General features: G+C 44.9%; 1 protein-coding gene across 1 annotated transcript in view; it reads right to left on the reverse strand.

Moving 5' to 3' along the window:
* Positions 1 to 17519, reverse strand: part of LOC129845267 (ephrin type-A receptor 6-like) — a 56084-nt gene extending 38565 nt beyond the window's left edge. The window contains exons 1-4 of the mRNA XM_055913138.1: positions 17168 to 17519; positions 16261 to 16423; positions 15102 to 15210; positions 1491 to 1684 (exon numbers count right to left, since the gene is read on the reverse strand). Of these exons, the coding sequence (XP_055769113.1) occupies positions 1491 to 1684; positions 15102 to 15210; positions 16261 to 16423; positions 17168 to 17356 (655 nt within the window). The 5' untranslated portion in view covers positions 17357 to 17519. The remainder of the gene's footprint in view (positions 1 to 1490; positions 1685 to 15101; positions 15211 to 16260; positions 16424 to 17167) is intronic.
* Between the last annotated feature and the right edge of the window lie 3929 nt (positions 17520 to 21448).

The raw sequence follows: 21448 nt of genomic DNA on the forward strand, positions 1-21448 counted from the left end.
CACACCATCCTATATAACTACTGTCTATACACACCATCCTATATAACTACTGTCTATACTGTCTATACACACCATCCTATATAACTACTGTCTATACTGTCTATACACACCATCCTATATAACTACTGTCTATACACACCATCCTATATAACTACTGTCTATACACACCATCCTATATAACTACTGTCTATACTGTCTATACACACCATCCTATATAACTACTGTCTATACACACCATCCTATATAACTACTGTCTATACTGTCTATACACACCATCCTATATAACTACTGTCTATACACACCATCCTATATAACTACTGTCTATATTGTCTATACACACCATCCTATATAACTACTGTCTATACACACCATCCTATATAACTACTGTCTATACACACCATCCTATATAACTACTGTCTATACACACCAAACTATATAACTACTGTCTATACACACCATCCTATATAACTACTGTCTATACTGTCTATACACACCATCCTATATAACTACTGTCTATACACACCATCCTATATAACTACTGTCTATACTGTCTATACACACTATCCTATATAACTACTGTCTATACACACCATCCTATATAACTACTGTCTATACACACCATCCTATATAACTACTGTCTATACACACCATCCTATATAACTACTGTCTATACTGTCTATACACACCATCCTATATAACTACTGTCTATACACACCATCCTATATAACTACTGTCTATACACACCATCCTATATAACTACTGTCTATACTGTCTATACACACCATCCTATATAACTACTGTCTATACACACCATCCTAAATAACTACTGTCTATACTGTCTATACACACCATCCTATATAACTACTGTCTATACACACCATCCTATATAACTACTGTCTATACACACCATCCTATATAACTACTGTCTATACTGTCTATACACACCATCCTATATAACTACTGTCTATACACACCATCCTATATAACTACTGTCTATACTGTCTATACACACCATCCTATATAACTACTGTCTATACTGTCTATACACACCATCCTATATAACTACTGTCTATACACACCATCCTATATAACTACTGTCTATACACACCATCCTCTATAACTACTGTCTATACTGTCTATACACACCATCCTATATAACTACTGTCTATACTGTCTATACACACCATCCTATATAACTACTGTCTATACACACCATCCTATATAACTACTGTCTATACACACCATCCTATATAACTACTGTCTATACACACCATCCTATATAACTACTGTCTATACACACCATCCTATATAACTACTGTCTATACACACCATCCTATATAACTACCGTGTGCATGCTTGCTTGCACGTGTGTGTGTGTGTGTGTGTGTGTGTGTGTGTGTGTGTGTGTGTGTGTGTGTGTGTGTGTGTGTGTGTGTGTGTGTGTGTGTGTGTGTGTGTGTGTGTGTGTGTGTGTGTCTCTCTCTCAGTACCTGCTCCTATCACCCTCTCGATGCGTATTCTAGAAGGATCTATCTCCTTGGTGAACTCGTGGACAGCCTGCGTTGGGTCTTCATATGTGTCAGGGTCCACGTACGTCTTGATACCAGGGAAAGGAGGCGCGTTGTGAAAGTCGGCCCTCCTCTTATCCTCTGACTTCAGCTGAGCCTTGATGATCCCCTGACACCTGAACCGGGAGAGAGACACAGTGGACGAGGTCAGGTAGAGGTTCCTGTCTGACTACATTACAGACACACGTCAGGTAGAGGTTCCTGTCTGGCTACATTACAGACGTCAGGTAGAGGTTCCTGTCTGACTACATTACAGACACATGTCAGGTAGAGGTTCCTGTCTGGCTACATTACAGAAGTCAGGTAGAGGTTCCTGTCTGACTACCTTACAGACACATGTCAGGTAGAGGTTCCTGTCTGACTACATTACAGACACATGTCAGGTAGAGGTTCCTGTCTGACTACATTACAGACGTCAGGTAGAGGTTCCTGTCTGACTACATTACAGACATCAGGTAGAGGTTCCTGTCTGACTACATTACAGACACATGTCTGGTAGAGGTTCCTGTCTGACTACATTACAGACACATGTCAGGTAGAGGTTCCTGTCTGACTACATTACAGACGTCAGGTAGAGGTTCCTGTCTGACTACATTACAGACACATGTCTGGTAGAGGTTCCTGTCTGACTACATTACAGACACATGTCTGGTAGAGGTTCCTGTCTGACTACATTACAGACATCAGGTAGAGGTTCCTGTCTGACTACATTACAGACATCAGGTAGAGGTTCCTGTCTGACTACATTACAGACATCAGGTAGAGGTTCCTGTCTGACTACATTACAGACGTCAGGTAGAGGTTCCTGTCTGACTACATTACAGACATCAGGTAGAGGTTCCTGTCTGACTACATTACAGACATCAGGTAGAGGTTCCTGTCTGACTACATTACAGACACATGTCAGGTAGAGGTTCCTGTCTGGCTACATTACAGACATCAGGTAGAGGTTCCTGTCTGACTACATTACAGACGTCAGGTAGAGGTTCCTGTCTGACTACATTACAGACATCAGGTAGAGGTTCCTGTCTGACTACATTACAGACATCAGGTAGAGGTTCCTGTCTGACTACATTACAGACATCAGGTAGAGGTTCCTGTCTGACTACATTACAGACACATGTCAGGTAGAGGTTCCTGTCTGGCTACATTACAGACATCAGGTAGAGGTTCCTGTCTGACTACATTACAGACATCAGGTAGAGGTTCCTGTCTGACTACATTACAGATACATGTCAGGTAGAGGTTCCTGTCTGACTACATTACAGACATCAGGTAGAGGTTCCTGTCTGACTTCATTACAGACGTCAGGTAGAGGTTCCTGTCTGACTACATTACAGACACATGTCAGGTAGAGGTTCCTGTCTGACTACATTACAGACATCAGGTAGAGGTTCCTGTCTGACTACATTACAGACATCAGGTAGAGGTTCCTGTCTGACTACATTACAGACATCAGGTAGAGGTTCCTGTCTGACTACATTACAGACATCAGGTAAAGGTTCCTGTCTGGCTACATTACAGACATCAGGTAGAGGTTCCTGTCTGACTACATTACAGACGTCAGGTAGAGGTTCCTGTCTGACTACATTACAGACATACGTCAGGTAGAGGTTCCTGTCTGACTACATTACAGACACATGTCAGGTAGAGGTTCCTGTCTGACTATATTACATACATCAGGTAGAGGTTCCTGTCTGACTACATTACAGACACACGTCAGGTAGAGGTTCCTGTCTGACTACATTACAGACACATGTCAGTTAGAGGTTCCTGTCTGACTACATTACAGACACATGTCAGGTAGAGGTTCCTGTCTGAGTACATTACAGACACATGTCTGGTAGAGGTTCCTGTCTGACTACATTACAGACATCAGGTAGAGGTTCCTGTCTGGCTACATTACATACATCAGGTAGAGGTTCCTGTCTGGCTACATTACAGACATCAGGTAGAGGTTCCTGTCTGACTATATTACAGACATCAGGTAGAGGTTCCTGTCTGACTACATTACAGACATCAGGTAGAGGTTCCTGTCTGACTACATTACAGACACACGTCAGGTAGAGGTTCCTGTCTGACTACATTACAGACACATGTCAGGTAGAGGTTCCTGTCTGACTACATTACAGACACATGTCTGGTAGAGGTTCCTGTCTGACTACATTACAGACATCAGGTAGAGGTTCCTGTCTGGCTATATTACATACATCAGGTAGAGGTTCCTGTCTGACTACACATCAGGTAGAGGTTCCTGTCTGACTACACATCAGGTAGAGATTCCTGTCTGACTACACATCAGGTAGAGGTTCCTGTCTGACTACACATCAGGTAGAGATTCCTGTCTGACTACACATCTGGTAGAGGTTCCTGTCTGACTACATTACAGACATCAGGTAGAGGTTCCTGTCTGGCTACATTACATACATCAGGTAGAGGTTCCTGTCTGACTACACATCAGGTAGAGGTTCCTGTCTGACTACACATCAGGTAGAGGTTCCTGTCTGACTACACATCAGGTAGAGATTCCTGTCTGACTACATTACAGACGTCAGGTAGAGGTTCCTGTCTGACTACATTACAGACATCAGGTAGAGGTTCCTGTCTGACTACATTACAGACACATGTCAGGTAGAGGTTCCTGTCTGACTACATTACAGACATCAGGTAGAGGTTCCTGTCTGACTACATTACAGACACATGTCAGGTAGAGATTCCTGTCTGACTACATTATACATGTCTGGTAGAGGTTCCTGTCTGACTACATTACAGACACATGTCAGGTAGAGGTTCCTGTCTGACTACATTACAGACATCAGGTAGAGGTTCCTGTCTGACTAAATTACAGACACATGTCAGGTAGAGGTTCCTGTCTGACTACATTACAGACATCAGGTAGAGGTTCCTGTCTGACTACATTCCACATGTCTGGTAGAGGTTCCTGTCTGACTACATTACACATGTCAGGTAGAGGTTCCTGTCTGACTACATTACAGACACATGTCAGGTAGAGGTTCCTGTCTGACTACATTACAGACACATGGCAGGTAGAGCTTACTGTCTGACTACATTACAGACACATGTCAGGTAGAGGTTCCTGTCTGACTACATTACAGACACATGTCAGGTAGAGGTTCCTGTCTGACTACATTACACATGTCAGGTAGAGGTTCCTGTCTGACTAAATTACAGACACATGTCAGGTAGAGGTTCCTGTCTGACTACAATACAGACACATGGCAGGTAGAGGTTCCTGTCTGACTACATTACACATGTCTGGTAGAGGTTCCTGTCTGACTACATTACACATGTCAGGTAGAGGTTCCTGTCTGACTACATTACAGACACATGGCAGGTAGAGCTTCCTGTCTGACTACATTACACATGTCAGGTAGAGGTTCCTGTCTGACTACATTACAGACACATGGCAGGTAGAGCTTCCTGTCTGACTACATTACAGACACATGGCAGGTTGAGCTTCCTGTCTGACTACATTACACATGTCAGGTAGAGGTTCCTGTCTGACTACATTACAGATGTCTGGTAGAGGTTCCTGTCTGACTACATTACACATGTCTGGTAGAGGTTCCTGTCTGACTACATTACAGACGTCAGGTAGAGTTTCCTGTCTGACTACATTACAGACGTCAGGTAGAGGTTCCTGTCTGACTATATTACAGACACACGTCAGGTAGAGGTTCCTGTCTGACTACATTGCAGACGTCAGGTAGAGGTTCCTGTCTGACTATATTACAGACACACGTCAGGTAGAGGTTCCTGTCTGACTATATTACAGACACACGTCAGGTAGAGGTTCCTGTCTGACTACATTACAGACACACGTCAGGTAGAGGTTCCTGTCTGACTATATTACAGACACACGTCAGGTAGAGGTTCCTGTCTGACTATATTACAGACACACGTCAGGTAGAGGTTCCTGTCTGACTACATTACAGACACACGTCAGGTAGAGGTTCCTGTCTGACTACATTACAGACACACGTCAGGTAGAGGTTCCTGTCTGACTATATTACAGACACATGTCAGGTAGAGGTTCCTGTCTGACTACATTACAGACATCAGGTAGAGGTTCCTGTCTGACTACATTACAGACACACGTCAGGTAGTGGTTCCTGTCTGACTACATTACAGATACATGTCAGGTAGAGGTTCCTGTCTGACTACATTACAGACGTCAGGTAGAGGTTCCTGTCTGACTATATTACAGACACACATCAGGTAGAGGTTCCCGTCTGACTACATTACAGACGTCAGGTAGAGGTTCCTGTCCGACTATATTACAGACACACATCAGGTAGAGGTTCCTGTCTGACTACATTGCAGACACATGTCTGGTAGAGGTTCCTGTCTGACTACATTACACATGTCTGGTAGAGGTTCCTGTCTGACTACATTACACATGTCTGGTAGAGGTTCCTGTCTGACTACATTACACATGTCTGGTAGAGGTTCCTGTCTGACTACATTACAGACACATGACAGGTAGAGCTTCCTGTCTGACGACATTACAGACACATGTCAGGTAGAGGTTCCTGTCTGACTACATTACAGACATCAGGTAGAGGTTCCTGTCTGACTACATTACACATGTCTGGTAGACGTTCCTGTCTGACTACATTACACATGTCTGGTAGAGGTTCCTGTCTGACTACATTACAGACACATGGCAGGTAGAGCTTCCTGTCTGACTACATTACAGACACATGTCAGGTAGAGCTTCCTGTCTGACTACATTACAGACATCAGGTAGAGGTTCCTGTCCGACTACATTACAGACACATGGCAGGTAGAGCTTCCTGTCTGACTACATTACAGACACATGTCAGGTAGAGCTTCCTGTCTGACTACATTACAGACACATGTCTGGTAGAGGTTCCTGTCTGACTACATTACAGACACATGGCAGGTAGAGCTTCCTGTCTGACTACATTACAGACACATGTTAGGTAGAGGTTCCTGTCTGACTACATTACAGACATCAGGTAGAGGTTCCTGTCTGACTACATTACACATGTCAGGTAGAGGTTCCTGTCTGACTACATTACAGACACATGGCAGGTAGAGCTTCCTGTCTGACTACATTACACATGTCTGGTAGAGGTTCCTGTCTGACTACATTACACATGTCAGGTAGAGGTTCCTGTCTGACTACATTATAGACGTCGGGTAGAGGTTCCTGTCTGACTACATTACAGACACATGGCAGGTAGAGCTTCCTGTCTGACTACATTACAGACACACGTCAGGTAGAGGTTCCTGTCTGACTACATTACAGACACACATCAGGTAGAGGTTCCTGTCTGACTACATTACAGACACACGTCAGGTAGAGGTTCCTGTCTGACTACATTACAGAAATCAGGTAGAGGTTCCTGTCCGACTACATTACAGACACACGTCAGGTAGAGGTTCCTGTCTGACTACATTACAGACACATGTCAGGTAGAGGTTCCTGTCTGACTACATTACAGACACATGTCAGGTAGAGGTTCCTGTCTGACTACATTACAGACACATGTCAGGTAGAGGTTCCTGTCTGGCTACATTACAGACATCAGGTAGAGGTTCCTGTCTGACTACATTACAGACACATGTCAGGTAGAGGTTCCTGTCTGACTACATTACAGACGTCAGGTAGAGGTTCCTGTCTGACTACATTACAGACATCAGGTAGAGGTTCCTGTCTGACTACATTACACACATCAGGTAGAGGTTCCTGTCTGACTACATTACAGACATCAGGTAGAGGTTCCTGTCTGACTACATTACAGACATCAGGTAGAGGTTCCTGTCTGACTACATTACAGACACATGTCAGGTAGAGGTTCCTGTCTGACTACATTACAGACACATGGCAGGTAGAGGTTCCTGTCTGACTACATTACAGACATCAGGTAGAGGTTCCTGTCTGACTACATTACAGACACATGTCAGGTAGAGGTTCCTGTCTGACTACATTACAGACACATGTCAGGTAGAGGTTCCTGTCTGACTACATTACAGACACATGGCAGGTAGAGGTTCCTGTCTGACTACATTACAGACATCAGGTAGAGGTTCCTGTCTGACTACATTACAGACATCAGGTAGAGGTTCCTGTCTGACTACATTACAGACATCAGGTAGAGGTTCCTGTCTGACTACATTACAGACACATGTCAGGTAGAGGTTCCTGTCTGACTACATTACAGACACATGTCAGGTAGAGGTTCCTGTCTGGCTACATTACAGACATCAGGTAGAGGTTCCTGTCTGACTATATTACATACATCAGGTAGAGGTTCCTGTCTGACTACATTACAGACATCAGGTAGAGGTTCTTGTCTGACTATATTACATACATCAGGTAGAGGTTCCTGTCTGACTACATTACAGACACATGTCAGGTAGAGGTTCCTGTCTGACTACATTACAGACATCAGGTAGAGGTTCCTGTCTGACTACATTACAGACACATGTCAGGTAGAGGTTCCTGTCTGACTATATTACAGACATCAGGTAGAGGTTCCTGTCTGACTACATTACAGACACACATCAGGTAGAGGTTCCTGTCTGACTACATTACAGACACACATCAGGTAGAGGTTCCTGTCTGACTACATTACAGACACATGTCAGGTAGTGGTTCCTGTCTGACTACGTGTCAGGTAGAGGTTCCTGTCTGACTACATTACAGACACGTATCAGATCTCACAACTCCTGGATAGATTAACTGATCTGATGCCTGACTGCACAGTTGATGATGTGGCATGCAACCATTGGTTGATGCAATGCAATGACAGAACATCTAGTCGGGCAGGAAGTGGACCAGGATGCAGGAAGTACAGTGGAGCTGTCCACCATAACATATGGGCTGAAACCAAAAGTAGTGCACTATTAGCGTCCATTTGGGACTCATCCTATGTCGTAGCCCAGTCCCAATCTGAACCCTCCTGTCAGTGTTAATTTGGGACTCATCCTCTGTCGTAGACCAGACCCAATCTGAACCCTCCTGTCAGTGTTCATTTGGGACTCATCCTCTGTCGTAGCCCAGTCCCAATCTGAACATCCTGTCAGTGTTCATTTGGGACTCATCCTCTGTCGTAGACCAGTCCCAATCTGAACCCTCGTCAGTGTTAATTTGGGACTCATCCTCTGTCGTAGCCCAGTCCCAATCTGAACCCTCCTGTCAGTGTTCATTTGGGACTCATCCTCTGTCGTAGCCCAGTCCCAATCTGAACCCTCCTGTCAGTGTTCATTTGGGACTCATCCTATGTCGTAGCCCAGTCCCAATCTGAACCCTCCTGTCAGTGTTCATTTGGGACTCATCCTCTGTCGTAGACCAGTCCCAATCTGAACCCTCCTGTCAGTGTTCATTTGGGACTCATCCTCTGTCGTAGACCAGTCCCAATCTGAACCCTCCTGTCAGTGTTCATTTGGGACTCAGCCTCTGTCGTAGACCAGTCCCAATCTGAACATCCTGCAGTGTTCATTTGGGACTCATCCTCTGTTGTAGCCCAGTCCCAATCTGAACCCTCCTGTCAGTGTTCATTTGGGACTCATCCTCTGTCGTAGCCCAGTCCCAATCTGAACCCTCCTGTCAGTGTTCATTTGGGACTCATCCTCTGTCGTAGCCCAGTCCCAATCTGAACCCTCCTGTCAGTGTTCATTTGGGACTCATCCTCTGTCGTAGCCCAGTCCCAATCTGAACCCTCCTGTCAGTGTTCATTTGGGACTCATCCTCTGTCGTAGCCCAGTCCCAATCTGAACATCCTGTCAGTGTTCATTTGGGACTCATCCTCTGTCGTAGCCCAGTCCCAATCTGAACCCTCCTGTCAGTGTTAATTTGGGACACATCCTCTGTCGTAGCCCAGTCCCAATCTGAACCCTCCTGTCAGTGTTCATTTGGGACTCAGCCTCTGTCGTAGACCAGTCCCAATCTGAGCCTCCTGTCAGTGTTCATACACTCTCTGTCAGTCAGTAGTAGCTACAATGTTACGTTCGTCGATGGAAGGATCGGACCAAGGTGCAGCGTGGTAGACAAAACAACAAATACAAAACGAAACGTCTAGTAGGGCTAAACAGCATAGTACCAAAAACAAGATCCCACAAACTACAGGTGGGAAAAAAGGCTGCCTAAGTATGATCCCCAATCAGAGACAACGATAGACAGCTGCCTCTGATTTGGAACCATACCCGGCCAATAAAGAAATAGAAAACATAGATTGCCCCCCCTAGTCACACCCCAACCTAACCAAATAGAGAAAAGGATCTGTAAGTCAGGGTGACATACATATAGATAGGGGAGTAACCAATGAAAGGAGACGACCAGACAGCCAGCAGCCAGCAGCAGAAATGCATGCAGGGTAATTAGGCATAAAAGTGGTCCAGCCAATGGGAACATGAGAAGGACAGCTTGGCGGATGTGGGGGTGCCTGGATGAACCGATTTGAACTGAATCACACTCAGAGATAATGAGAGGAGAGGGGGAGAGAAAGAGAGAGGAGAGAGAGGGGAGAGAGGAGGGGGAGGGAGAGGAGTGGTGGGGGAGAGAGGAGAGAGAAGAGAGAGAGGAGAGAGAGGGGAGAGAGGAGGGGGAGGGAGAGGAGTGGTGGGGGAGAGAGGGGAGAGAGGAGAGAGAGGAGAGAGAGGGGAGAGAGGAGGGGGAGGGGGAGGGGGAGGGAAAGAGAGAGGAGAGAGGAGGGGGAGGGAGAGGGAAAGAGAGAGGAGAGAGAGGGGAGAGAGGAGGGGGAGGGAGAGGAGTGGTGGGGGAGAGAGGAGAGAGAGGGAAGAGAGGAGAGAGAGGAGAGAGAGGTGGAGGGAGAGGGAGAGGAGTGGTGGGGGAGAGAGGGGAGGAGAGGGAAGAGAGGAGAGAGAGGTGGAGGGAGAGGGAGAGGAGTGGTGGGGGAGAGAGGGGAGGAGAGGGAAGAGAGGAGAGGAGAGAGAGGTGGAGGGAGAGGGAGAGGAGTGGTGGGGGAGAGAAGAGGCGAGGGGAGAGAGGAGAGAGTGAGTCCTGGGGGTCTGTTCACAAACACAAACAGATCCTGCAGAGCCCCAGGACAGCAACACAATTAGACCTAACCAAATCACGAGAAAACAAAAAGATAATTACTTGACAAATTGGAAAGAATTAACAAAAAAACAGAGCAAACTAGAATGCTATTTGGCCCTAAACAGAGAGTACACAGTGGCAGAATACCTGACCACTGTGACTGACCCAAGCTTAAGGAAATCTTTGACTATGTACAGACTCAGTGAGCATAGCCTTGCTATTGAGAAAGGCCGCCGTAGGCAGACCTGGCTCTCAAGAGAAGACAGGCTATGTGCACACTGCCCACAAAATGAGGTGGAAACTGAGCTGCACTTCCTAACCTCCTGCCCAATGTATGACCATATTAGAGACACATATTTCCCTCAGATTACACAGATCCACAAAGAATTCGAAAACAAATCCAATTTTGATAAACTCCCATATCTACTGGGTGAAATTCCACAGTGTTCCATCACCGCAGGAAGATGTGTGACCTGTTGCCACAAGAAAAGGTCAACCAGTGAAGAACAAAAACCATTGTAAATACAAGCCATATTTATGCTTATTTATTTTCCCTTTTGTATTTTCAGTATTTGCACATCGTTACAACACTGTATATAGACATAATATGACATTTGAAATGTCTTTATTCTTTTGGAACTTCTGTGAGTGTAATGTTTACTGTTCATTTTTATTGTTTATTTCACTTTTCTATATTATCTATTTCACTTGCTTTGGCAATGTTAGCATATGTTTCCCATGCCAATAAATCTTCTTATGGCTGTAGTATTTCGACGTCTGGATGAGAAGCGTGTCCAAAGTAAACTGACCTGTTACTCAGGCTCAGAAGCTAGGATATGCATATAATTGGTCGATTTGGATAGAAAACACTCTAAAGTTTCCAAAACTGTTAGAATAATGTCTGTGAGTATAACATAACTGATATGGCAGGTGAAAACCTGAGGAAAATCCATCCAGGAAGTGGGATCTTTTTGATGTGGGTATTTTCAATTGAATGCCTATAGAGTATCTAATGGCGTTCTGCATTAGCATCGAACAGCCCCCGTGATATGCAACTTTTCAGGGAAGCTAGAAACCAGTATACACAGGCAGTTAGAAAAGCCAAGGCTAGCTTTTTCAAGCAGAAATTTGCTTCCTGCAACACAAACTCAAAAAAGTTCTGGGACACTGTAAAGTCCATGGAGAATAAGAACACCTCCTCCCAGCTTCCAACTGCACTGAAGATAGGAAACACTGTCACCACCGACAAATCCACTATAATTGAGAATTTCAATAAGCATTTTTCTACGGCTGGCCATGCTTTCCACCTGGCTACCCCTACCCCGGTCAACAGCACTGCCCTCCCCTCTGCTACTCGCCCAAGCCTTCCCCATTTCTCTTTCTCCCAAATACAGTCAGCTGATGTTCTGAAAGAGCTGCAAAATCTGGACCCTTACAAATCAGCCGGGCTAGATAATCTGGACCCTTTCTTTCTAAAACTATCTGCTGAAATTGTTGCCACCCCTATTACCAGCCTTTTCAACCTCTCTTTCGTGTCGTCTGAGATTCCCAAAGATTGGAAAGCAGCTGCGGTTATCCCCCTCTTCAAAGGGGGAGACACTCTAGACCCAAACTGCTACAGACCTATATCTATCCTACCCTGCCTTTCTAAGGTCTTCGAAAGCCAAGTCAACAAACAGATTACCGACCATCTCGAATCCCACCATACCTTCTCCGCTATGCAATCTGGTTTCAGAGCTGGTCATGGGTGCACCTCAGCCACGCTCAAGGTCATAAACGATATCTTAACCGCTATCGATAGGAAACAGTACTGTGCAGCCATATTCATTGACCTGGCCAAGGCTTTTGACTCTGTCAATCACCACATCCTCATCGGCAGACTCGACAGCCTTGGTTTCTCTAATGATTGTCTCGCCTGGTTCACCAACTACTTCTCTGATCGAGTTCAGTGTGTCAAATCGGAGGGTCTGTTGTCCGGACCTCTGGCAGTCTCTATGGGGGTGCCACAGGGTTCAATTCTTGGACCGACTCTCTTCTCTGTATACATCAATGATGTCGCTCTTGCTGCTGGTGAGTCTCTGATCCACCTCTACGCAGACGACACTATTCTGTATACTTCTGGCCCTTCTCTTGACACTGTGTTAACAACCCTCCAGGCGAGCTTCAATGCCATACAACTCTCCTTCCGTGGCCTCCAATTGCTCTTAAATACAAGTAAAACTAAATGCATGCTCTTCAACCGATCGCTGCCTGCACCTGCCCGCCTGTCCAGCATCACTACTCTGGACGGCTCTGACTTAGAATATGTGGACAACTACAAATACCTAGGTGTCTGGTTAGACTGTAAACTCTCCTTCCAGACTCACATCAAGCATCTCCAATCCAAAGTTAAATCTAGAATCGGCTTCCTATTCCGCAACAAAGCATCCTTCACTCATGCTGCCAAACATACCCTTGTAAAACTGACCATCCTACCAATCCTCGACTTCGGTGATGTCATTTACAAAATAGCCTCCAAAACCCTACTCAATAAATTGGATGCAGTCTATCACAGTGCCATCCGTTTTGTCACCAAAGCCCCATATACTACCCACCACTGCGACCTGTACGCTCTCGTTGGCTGGCCCTCGCTTCACACTCGTCGCCAAACCCACTGGCTCCAGGTCATCTACAAGACCCTGCTAGGTAAAGTCCCCCCTTATCTCAGCTCGCTGGTCACCACAGCAACGCCCACCCGTAGCACGCGCTCCAGCAGGTATATCTCTCTGGTCACCCCCAAAACCAATTCTTCCTTTGGCCGCCTCTCCTTCCAGTTCTCTGCTGCCAATGACTGGAACGAACTACAAAAATCTCTGAAACTGGAAACACTTATCTCCCTCACTAGCTTTAAGCACCAGCTGTCAGAGCAGCTCATAGATTACTGCACCTGTACATAGCCCATCTATAATTTAGTCCAAACAACTACCTCTTTACCTACTGTATTTATTTATTTTGCTCCTTTGCACCCCATTATTTCTATCTCTACTTTGCACCTTCATTCACTGCAAACCTACCATTCCAGTGTTATTTTTTACTTGCTATATTGTATTTACTTCGCCACCATGGCCTTTTTATATTTGTATTTATTTATATATATATTTTGTTTGCCTTCACCTCCCTTCTCACCTCACTTGCTCATATTGTATATAGACTTATTTTCTACTGTATTATTGACTGTATGTTTGTTTTACTCCATGTGTAACTCTGTGTTGTTGTATGTGTCGAACTGCTTTGCTTTATCTTGGCCAGGTCGCAATTGTAAATGAGAACGTGTTCTCAATTTGCCTACCTGGTTAAATAAAGGTGAAATAAATAAATAAATAAATAATGGGGTAGGACCCAGATTGCAGTTCCTATGGCTTCCACTAGATGTCAACAGTCTTTAAACATTGTTTCAGGCTTGTTTTCTGAAAAATGAAGAAGAATGAGACTTTTTTGTCAGTGGACTGAGGAAGAAAGCAGAGCTGGTTTGTGCGCGTGACCGAGTACACGCCCTTCGTTGTTTTCCCTTTCTATTTGAATACGTTATTGTCCGGTTGAAATATTATCGATTATTTAGACAATTGACATACCTGAGAATGAATTATAAACATCGTTTGACATGTTTCGACAAACTTTACCGATACTATTAGGATGTTTTCGTCTGCATCAATCAATCAATCAATCAATCAAGTTTATTTATATATAGCCCTTCGTACATCAGCTAATATCTCGAAGTGCTGTACAGAAACCCAGCCTAAAACCCCAAACAGCAAACAATGGAGGTGTAGAAGCACGTTGTAGTCTGCATGTTGTGACCGCCATGGAGTCAGTGGATTACTGAACAAAACGCGCCAATAAAACTGAGTTTTTGGGATATAAAGAGGGACTTTATCGAACAAAACAAACATTTTTTGTGAAGCTGGGACTCTTGTGACTGCAACCATATGAAGATCTTCAAAGGTTAAGTGATTCATTTTATCGCTATTTCTGACTTTTGTTATTCCTTTACTTGCTTGTAAAAATGTTTGTATGCATTTGTAAGCAGGGGGCGCTGTCCTCAGATAATCACATGGTATGCTTTCGCCGTAAAGCCTTTTTGAAATCTGACAAAGCGACCGGATTAACGAGAAGTTAATCTTTAAGTCGATGTATAACACTTGTATTTTTTATGAATGTTTATTAGGACTATTTCTGTATTTTGAATTTGTCGCTCGGATGTTGTCGAGGTGGGTCGCTAGCAGAACGCCTGCACCAGAAAGGTTGACGCCCCTTGAATTGAATTGAGAGAGAGAGGGGCACAAGTACTACTTCAGAAGTATGTTGTCAAGGCAGCCTAAGGGCACACTATTCCCCATAGGGATCTGGTCAAAAGTAGTGCACTATATAGGGAATAGGGTGTCATAACGTAGGGCACTATAAAGGAAATAGAGACATAGGCTAGGAGTGGGGTTTCCACTTACCGTCCGGTGATGAGGAAGAAGAGGGTGAGGATGATGAGTAGGGAGAACCCGCCCACGGCTGCCGTGACAACCACTAGCACCTGCCCATGGTCAGCTGCCATGCCTGAGTCTGTTACGGGACAGAGCAGAGAGAGACACGTAAACGACTTAGTACTACACACACTGAGACAAGTATACAGCTTAGTACTACACACACTGAGACAAGTATACAGCTTAGTACTACACACACTGAGACAAGTATACAACTTAGTATCACACACACTGAGACAAGTATACAACTTAGTACTACACACACTGAGACAAGTATACAACTTAGTACTACACACACTGAGACAAGTATACAGCTTAGTACTACACACACTGAGACAAGTATACAACTTAGTACTACACACTGAGACAAGTGTACAACTTAGTATCACACACACTGAGACAAGTATACAGCTTAGTACTACACACACTGAGACAAGTATACAACTTAGTACTACACACACTGAGACAAGTATACAACTTAGTACTACACACACACTGAGACAAGTATACAACTTAGTATCACACACACTGAATCAGACACACATTGAGAAACACACACACACACACACACACACACACACACACACACACACACACACACACACACACACACACACACACACACACACACACACACACACACACACACACACACACAGAGAAACACACACACAGAGAAACACACACACACACACACACACACTGAGAAACACACACACACACACACACACACACACACACACACACACACACACACACAAACACACACACACACAGACAAACACACACACAGAGAAACACACACACACACACAGAAACACACAGAAACACACACACACACACACACACACACACACACACACACACACACACACACACACACACACACACACACACACACACACACACACAAACACAGAGAAACACACACACAGAGAAACACACACACACACAGAAACACACACACACACAGAAACACACACACAGAAACACACACACAGAAACACACACACAGAGAAACACACACAGACACACAGAGAAACACACACAGAGAAACACACACAAATAAACACACACACAGAAACACACACACAGAGAAACACACAGACACACACACGCGTATCCTCACCCTCGTCCCCGGTGGAGAAGTCAAACGTGTCACTGTAAGCGGTGAAGCCTGCGGCGGTGCGAGCGCGCACGTGGAACACGTACACGGTGGAGGGCTTGAGACCGGTCACGATGACGCTGAGGGCCTTGGTACGGGTCGACGAGTATCCCGACTGTTCCTGTTCCTGGTGAGGACACGCCCCAAATGACTTCACTTACAACATGGTGGGAGCAAAAACAAGACATACAGAAGCCACCTCCAGGAGTCCTGGTAAACAGATCTTTTTATCCAATGTGCCTTACATCTTACCGTTATTTTACCGTTATTTTACCGTTATTTTACCGTTATTTTACCAGGTAAGTTGACTGAGAACACGTTCTCATTTACAGCAACTACCTGGGGAATAGTTACAGGGGAGGGGAGAGGGGGGGGGGGTGAATGAGCCAATTGTAAGCTGGGGATGATTAGGTTTGGTTAGAAATGGTTTGAGGGCCAGATTGGGAATTTAGCCAGGACACCGGGGTTAACACCCCTACTCTTACGATAAGTGCCATGGGATCTTTAATGACCACAGAGAGTCAGGACACCCGTTTAACGTCCCATCCGAAAGACGGCACCCTACACAGGGCAATGTCCCCAATCACTGCCCTGGGGCAATGGGATATATTTTTAGACCAGAGGAAAGAGTGCCTCCTACTGGCCCTCCAATACCACTTCCAGCAACACCTGGTCTCCCATCCAGGGACCGACCAGGACCAACCCTGCTTAGCTTCAGAAGCAAGCCGGCAGTGGTATGCAGGGCGGTATGGCTGGCATACAGTGAGTGTATACATTTTAGTACGTGATCCGTGTGGGAATTGAACCGACAACCTTCGAATTTCTCTATTACAACTAAAGTGTTACAGAAACGTGGTCTATAGGACGTTACCTTATCGTAGTACTTGATCTCATAGTCCAGTATGACGTTAGGCTGTTGTTCGGCCTCAGGCCAGGAGAGGGCGATACTGTTGTCAGACGCCCAGTCCTTCCTCACCACCCCGACCAGAGAAGGACCTGCAGAGACACGTTCACAGGCCTGGGTCAAATTACATTGTGTAAAATACTCCCAAATACTCATCAGTGGTTTGGACCAGGGGGAGAACGACTGTCGCCTCTCAATTCAGAATACAGGATGCCCCCCCTCGCCCCCAATCGTTTTTTCTATTCCATCAGATCTATCTATGTCCTTGAACCGGTTATTTTTTAAATCGGTCACAGAAGAAGTTATGAGGATTATATAGTTGGTACTGGCAGCCTACAGTAAAACCGACTTCCTGACCGTAGCAAGATAAAACCGACTTCCTGACCGTAGCAAGATAAAACCGACTTCCTGACCTTAGCAAGATAAAACCGACTCCCTGCCCTTAACAAGATAAAACCGACTTCCTGACCTTAGCAAGATAAAACCGACTTCCTGACCTTAGCAAGATAAAACCGACTTCCTGCCCTTAACAAGATAAAACCGACTTCCTGACCGTAGCAAGATAAAACCGACTTCCTGACCTTAGCAAGATAAAACTGACTTCCTGACATTCGCAAGATAAATCCGACTTCCTGACCTTAGCAAACTAAAACCGACTTCCTGACCGTAGCAAGATAAAACCGACTTCCTGCCCTTAACAAGATAAAACCGACTTCCTGACCGTAGCAAGACAAAACCGACTTCCTGACCTTAACAAGACAAAACCGACTTCCTGACCTTAACAAGATAAAACCGACTTCCTGCCCTTAGCAAGATAAAACCGACTTCCTGCCCTTAGCAAACTAAAACCGACTTCCTGCCCTTAGCAAGATAAAACCGACTTCCTGACCTTAGCAAGATAAAACCGACTTCCTGCCCTTAACAAGATAAAACCGACTTCCTGACATTCGCAAGATAAAACCGACTTCCTGACCTTAGCAAGATAAAACCGACTTCCTGACCGTAGCAAGATAAAACCGACTTCCTGACCTTAGCAAGATAAAACCGACTTCCTGACCGTAGCAAGATAAAACCGACTTCCTGACCTTAGCAAGATAAAACCGACTTCCTGATCTTAGCAAGATAAAACCGACTTCCTGCCCTTAACAAGATAAAACCGACTTCCTGACATTCGCAAGATAAAACCGACTTCCTGACCTTAGCAAGATAAAACCGACTTCCTGACCTTAGCAAGATAAAACCGACTTCCTGACCTTAGCAAGATAAAACTGACTTCCTGACATTCGCAAGATAAAACCGACTTCCTGACCTTAGCAAACTAAAACCGACTTCCTGACCGTAGCAAGATAAAACCGACTTCCTGCCCATAACAAGATAAAACCGACTTCCTGACCGTAGCAAGATAAAACCGACTTCCTGACCTTAACAAGATAAAACCGACTTCCTGCCCTTAGCAAGATAAAACCGACTTCCTGCCCTTAGCAAACTAAAACCGACTTCCTGACCTTAGCAAGATAAAACCGACTTCCTGACCGTAGCAAGATAAAACCGACTTCCTGACCTTAGCAAACTAAAACCGACTTCCTGCCCTTAACAAGATAAAACCGACTTCCTGACCGTAGCAAGATAAAACCGACTTCCTGACCTTAACAAGATAAAACCGACTTCCTGCCCTTAACAAGATAAAACCGACTTCCTGACCTTAGTAAGATAAAACTGACTTCCTGACCTTAGCAAGATAAAACCGACTTCCTGCCCTTAACAAGATAAAACTGACTTCCTGACCTTAGCAAGATAAAACCGACTTCCTGCCCTTAACAAGATAAAACCGACTTCCTGACCTTAGCAAGATAAAACTGACTTCCTGACATTCGCAAGATAAATCCGACTTCCTGACCTTAGCAAACTAAAACCGACTTCCTGACCGTAGCAAGATAAAACCGACTTCCTGCCCTTAACAAGATAAAACCGACTTCCTGACCGTAGCAAGACAAAACCGACTTCCTGACCTTAACAAGACAAAACCGACTTCCTGACCTTAACAAGATAAAACCGACTTCCTGCCCTTAGCAAGATAAAACCGACTTCCTGCCCTTAGCAAACTAAAACCGACTTCCTGCCCTTAGCAAGATAAAACCGACTTCCTGACCTTAGCAAGATAAAACCGACTTCCTGCCCTTAACAAGATAAAACCGACTTCCTGACATTCGCAAGATAAAACCGACTTCCTGACCTTAGCAAGATAAAACCGACTTCCTGACCGTAGCAAGATAAAACCGACTTCCTGACCTTAGCAAGATAAAACCGACTTCCTGACCGTAGCAAGATAAAACCGACTTCCTGACCTTAGCAAGATAAAACCGACTTCCTGATCTTAGCAAGATAAAACCGACTTCCTGCCCTTAACAAGATAAAACCGACTTCCTGACATTCGCAAGATAAAACCGACTTCCTGACCTTAGCAAGATAAAACCGACTTCCTGACCTTAGCAAGATAAAACCGACTTCCTGACCTTAGCAAGATAAAACTGACTTCCTGACATTCGCAAGATAAAACCGACTTCCTGACCTTAGCAAACTAAAACCGACTTCCTGACCGTAGCAAGATAAAACCGACTTCCTGCCCATAACAAGATAAAACCGACTTCCTGACCGTAGCAAGATAAAACCGACTTCCTGACCTTAACAAGATAAAACCGACTTCCTGCCCTTAGCAAGATAAAACCGACTTCCTGCCCTTAGCAAACTAAAACCGACTTCCTGACCTTAGCAAGATAAAACCGACTTCCTGACCGTAGCAAGATAAAACCGACTTCCTGACCTTAGCAAACTAAAACCGACTTCCTGCCCTTAACAAGATAAAACCGACTTCCTGACCGTAGCAAGATAAAACCGACTTCCTGACCTTAACAAGATAAAACCGACTTCCTGCCCTTAACAAGATAAAACCGACTTCCTGACCTTAGTAAGATAAAACTGACTTCCTGACCTTAGCAAGATAAAACCGACTTCCTGCCCTTAACAAGATAAAACTGACTTCCTGACCTTAGCAAGATAAAACCGACTTCCTGCCCTTAACAAGATAAAACCGACTTCCTGACCTTAGCAAGATAAAACCGACTTCCTGACCTTAGCAAGATAAAACCGACTTCCTGACCTTAGCAAGATAAAACCGACTTCCTGACCTTAACAAGATAAAACCGACTTCCTGACCTTAACAAGATAAAACCGACTTCCTGACCTTAGCAAGATAAAACCGACTTCCTGACCTTAGCAAGATAAAACCGACTTCCTGACCTTAGCAAGATAAAACCGACTTCCTGACCTTAACAAGATAAAACCGACTTCCTGCCCTTAACAAGATGTAATATAATGGTAATGGTGTTATATAATGGTAATGGTGTAATATAATGATAATGGTGTTATAAAATGGTAATGGTGTAATATAATGATAATGGCGTAATATAATGGTAATGGTGTAATATAACGGTAATGGTGTAATATAATGCATCCTAGACGTCATGTTGACAGTGTTACAATGTACCAGTCAATACTGTGTCTGGGGGGATCAGCATGGTAGATGACCAGTCTCTACTAACTGGCTTCACACTGGGCAGACTAGATCCTGACATAATAACAGATTCTATATACAGTATGATGCTGGGAGTTGCATTAACCACAGCAGACTGTGTGTGTGTGTGTGTGTGTGTGTGTGTGTGTGTGTGTGTGTGTGTGTGTGTGTGTGTGTGTGTGTGTGTGTGTGTGTGTGTGTGTGTGTGTGTCGTTTCGGCACACACTGATTGAATTTCTCCAGGTAAATATTCTCTCAGGCCATGGCTGGTAGCTGTGCTGCTGCCAGACAGGTAATAATATCCTCAGTCAGCATAATGTGTGTGTGTGTGTGTGTGTGTGTGTGTGTGTGTGTGTGTGTGTGTGTTAGTGTGTGTGTTAGTGTGTGTGTGTGTGTGTGTGTGTGTGTGTGTGTGTGTGTGTGTGTGTGTGTGTGTGTGTGTGTGTGTGTGTGTGTGTGTGTGTGTGTCATAGTAATGTGTCTCTTACTGTTAATAACGACATGCAAATCTGGGGATGGGAGGGAGAGGAGACGGCCGAACGGAGGGAGGGAGGGAGGGAGGGAGGGAGGGAGAGGAGAGGAGAGGAGACGGTCGAACGGAGGGAGGGAGGGAGGGAGGGAGGGAGGGAGAGGAGAGGAGAGGAGAGGAGAGGAGAGGGAGAGGAGACGGCCGAACG

This window comes from Salvelinus fontinalis, unplaced genomic scaffold (assembly GCF_029448725.1).
Source record: "Salvelinus fontinalis isolate EN_2023a unplaced genomic scaffold, ASM2944872v1 scaffold_0260, whole genome shotgun sequence".
Taxonomy (NCBI): domain Eukaryota; kingdom Metazoa; phylum Chordata; class Actinopteri; order Salmoniformes; family Salmonidae; genus Salvelinus; species Salvelinus fontinalis.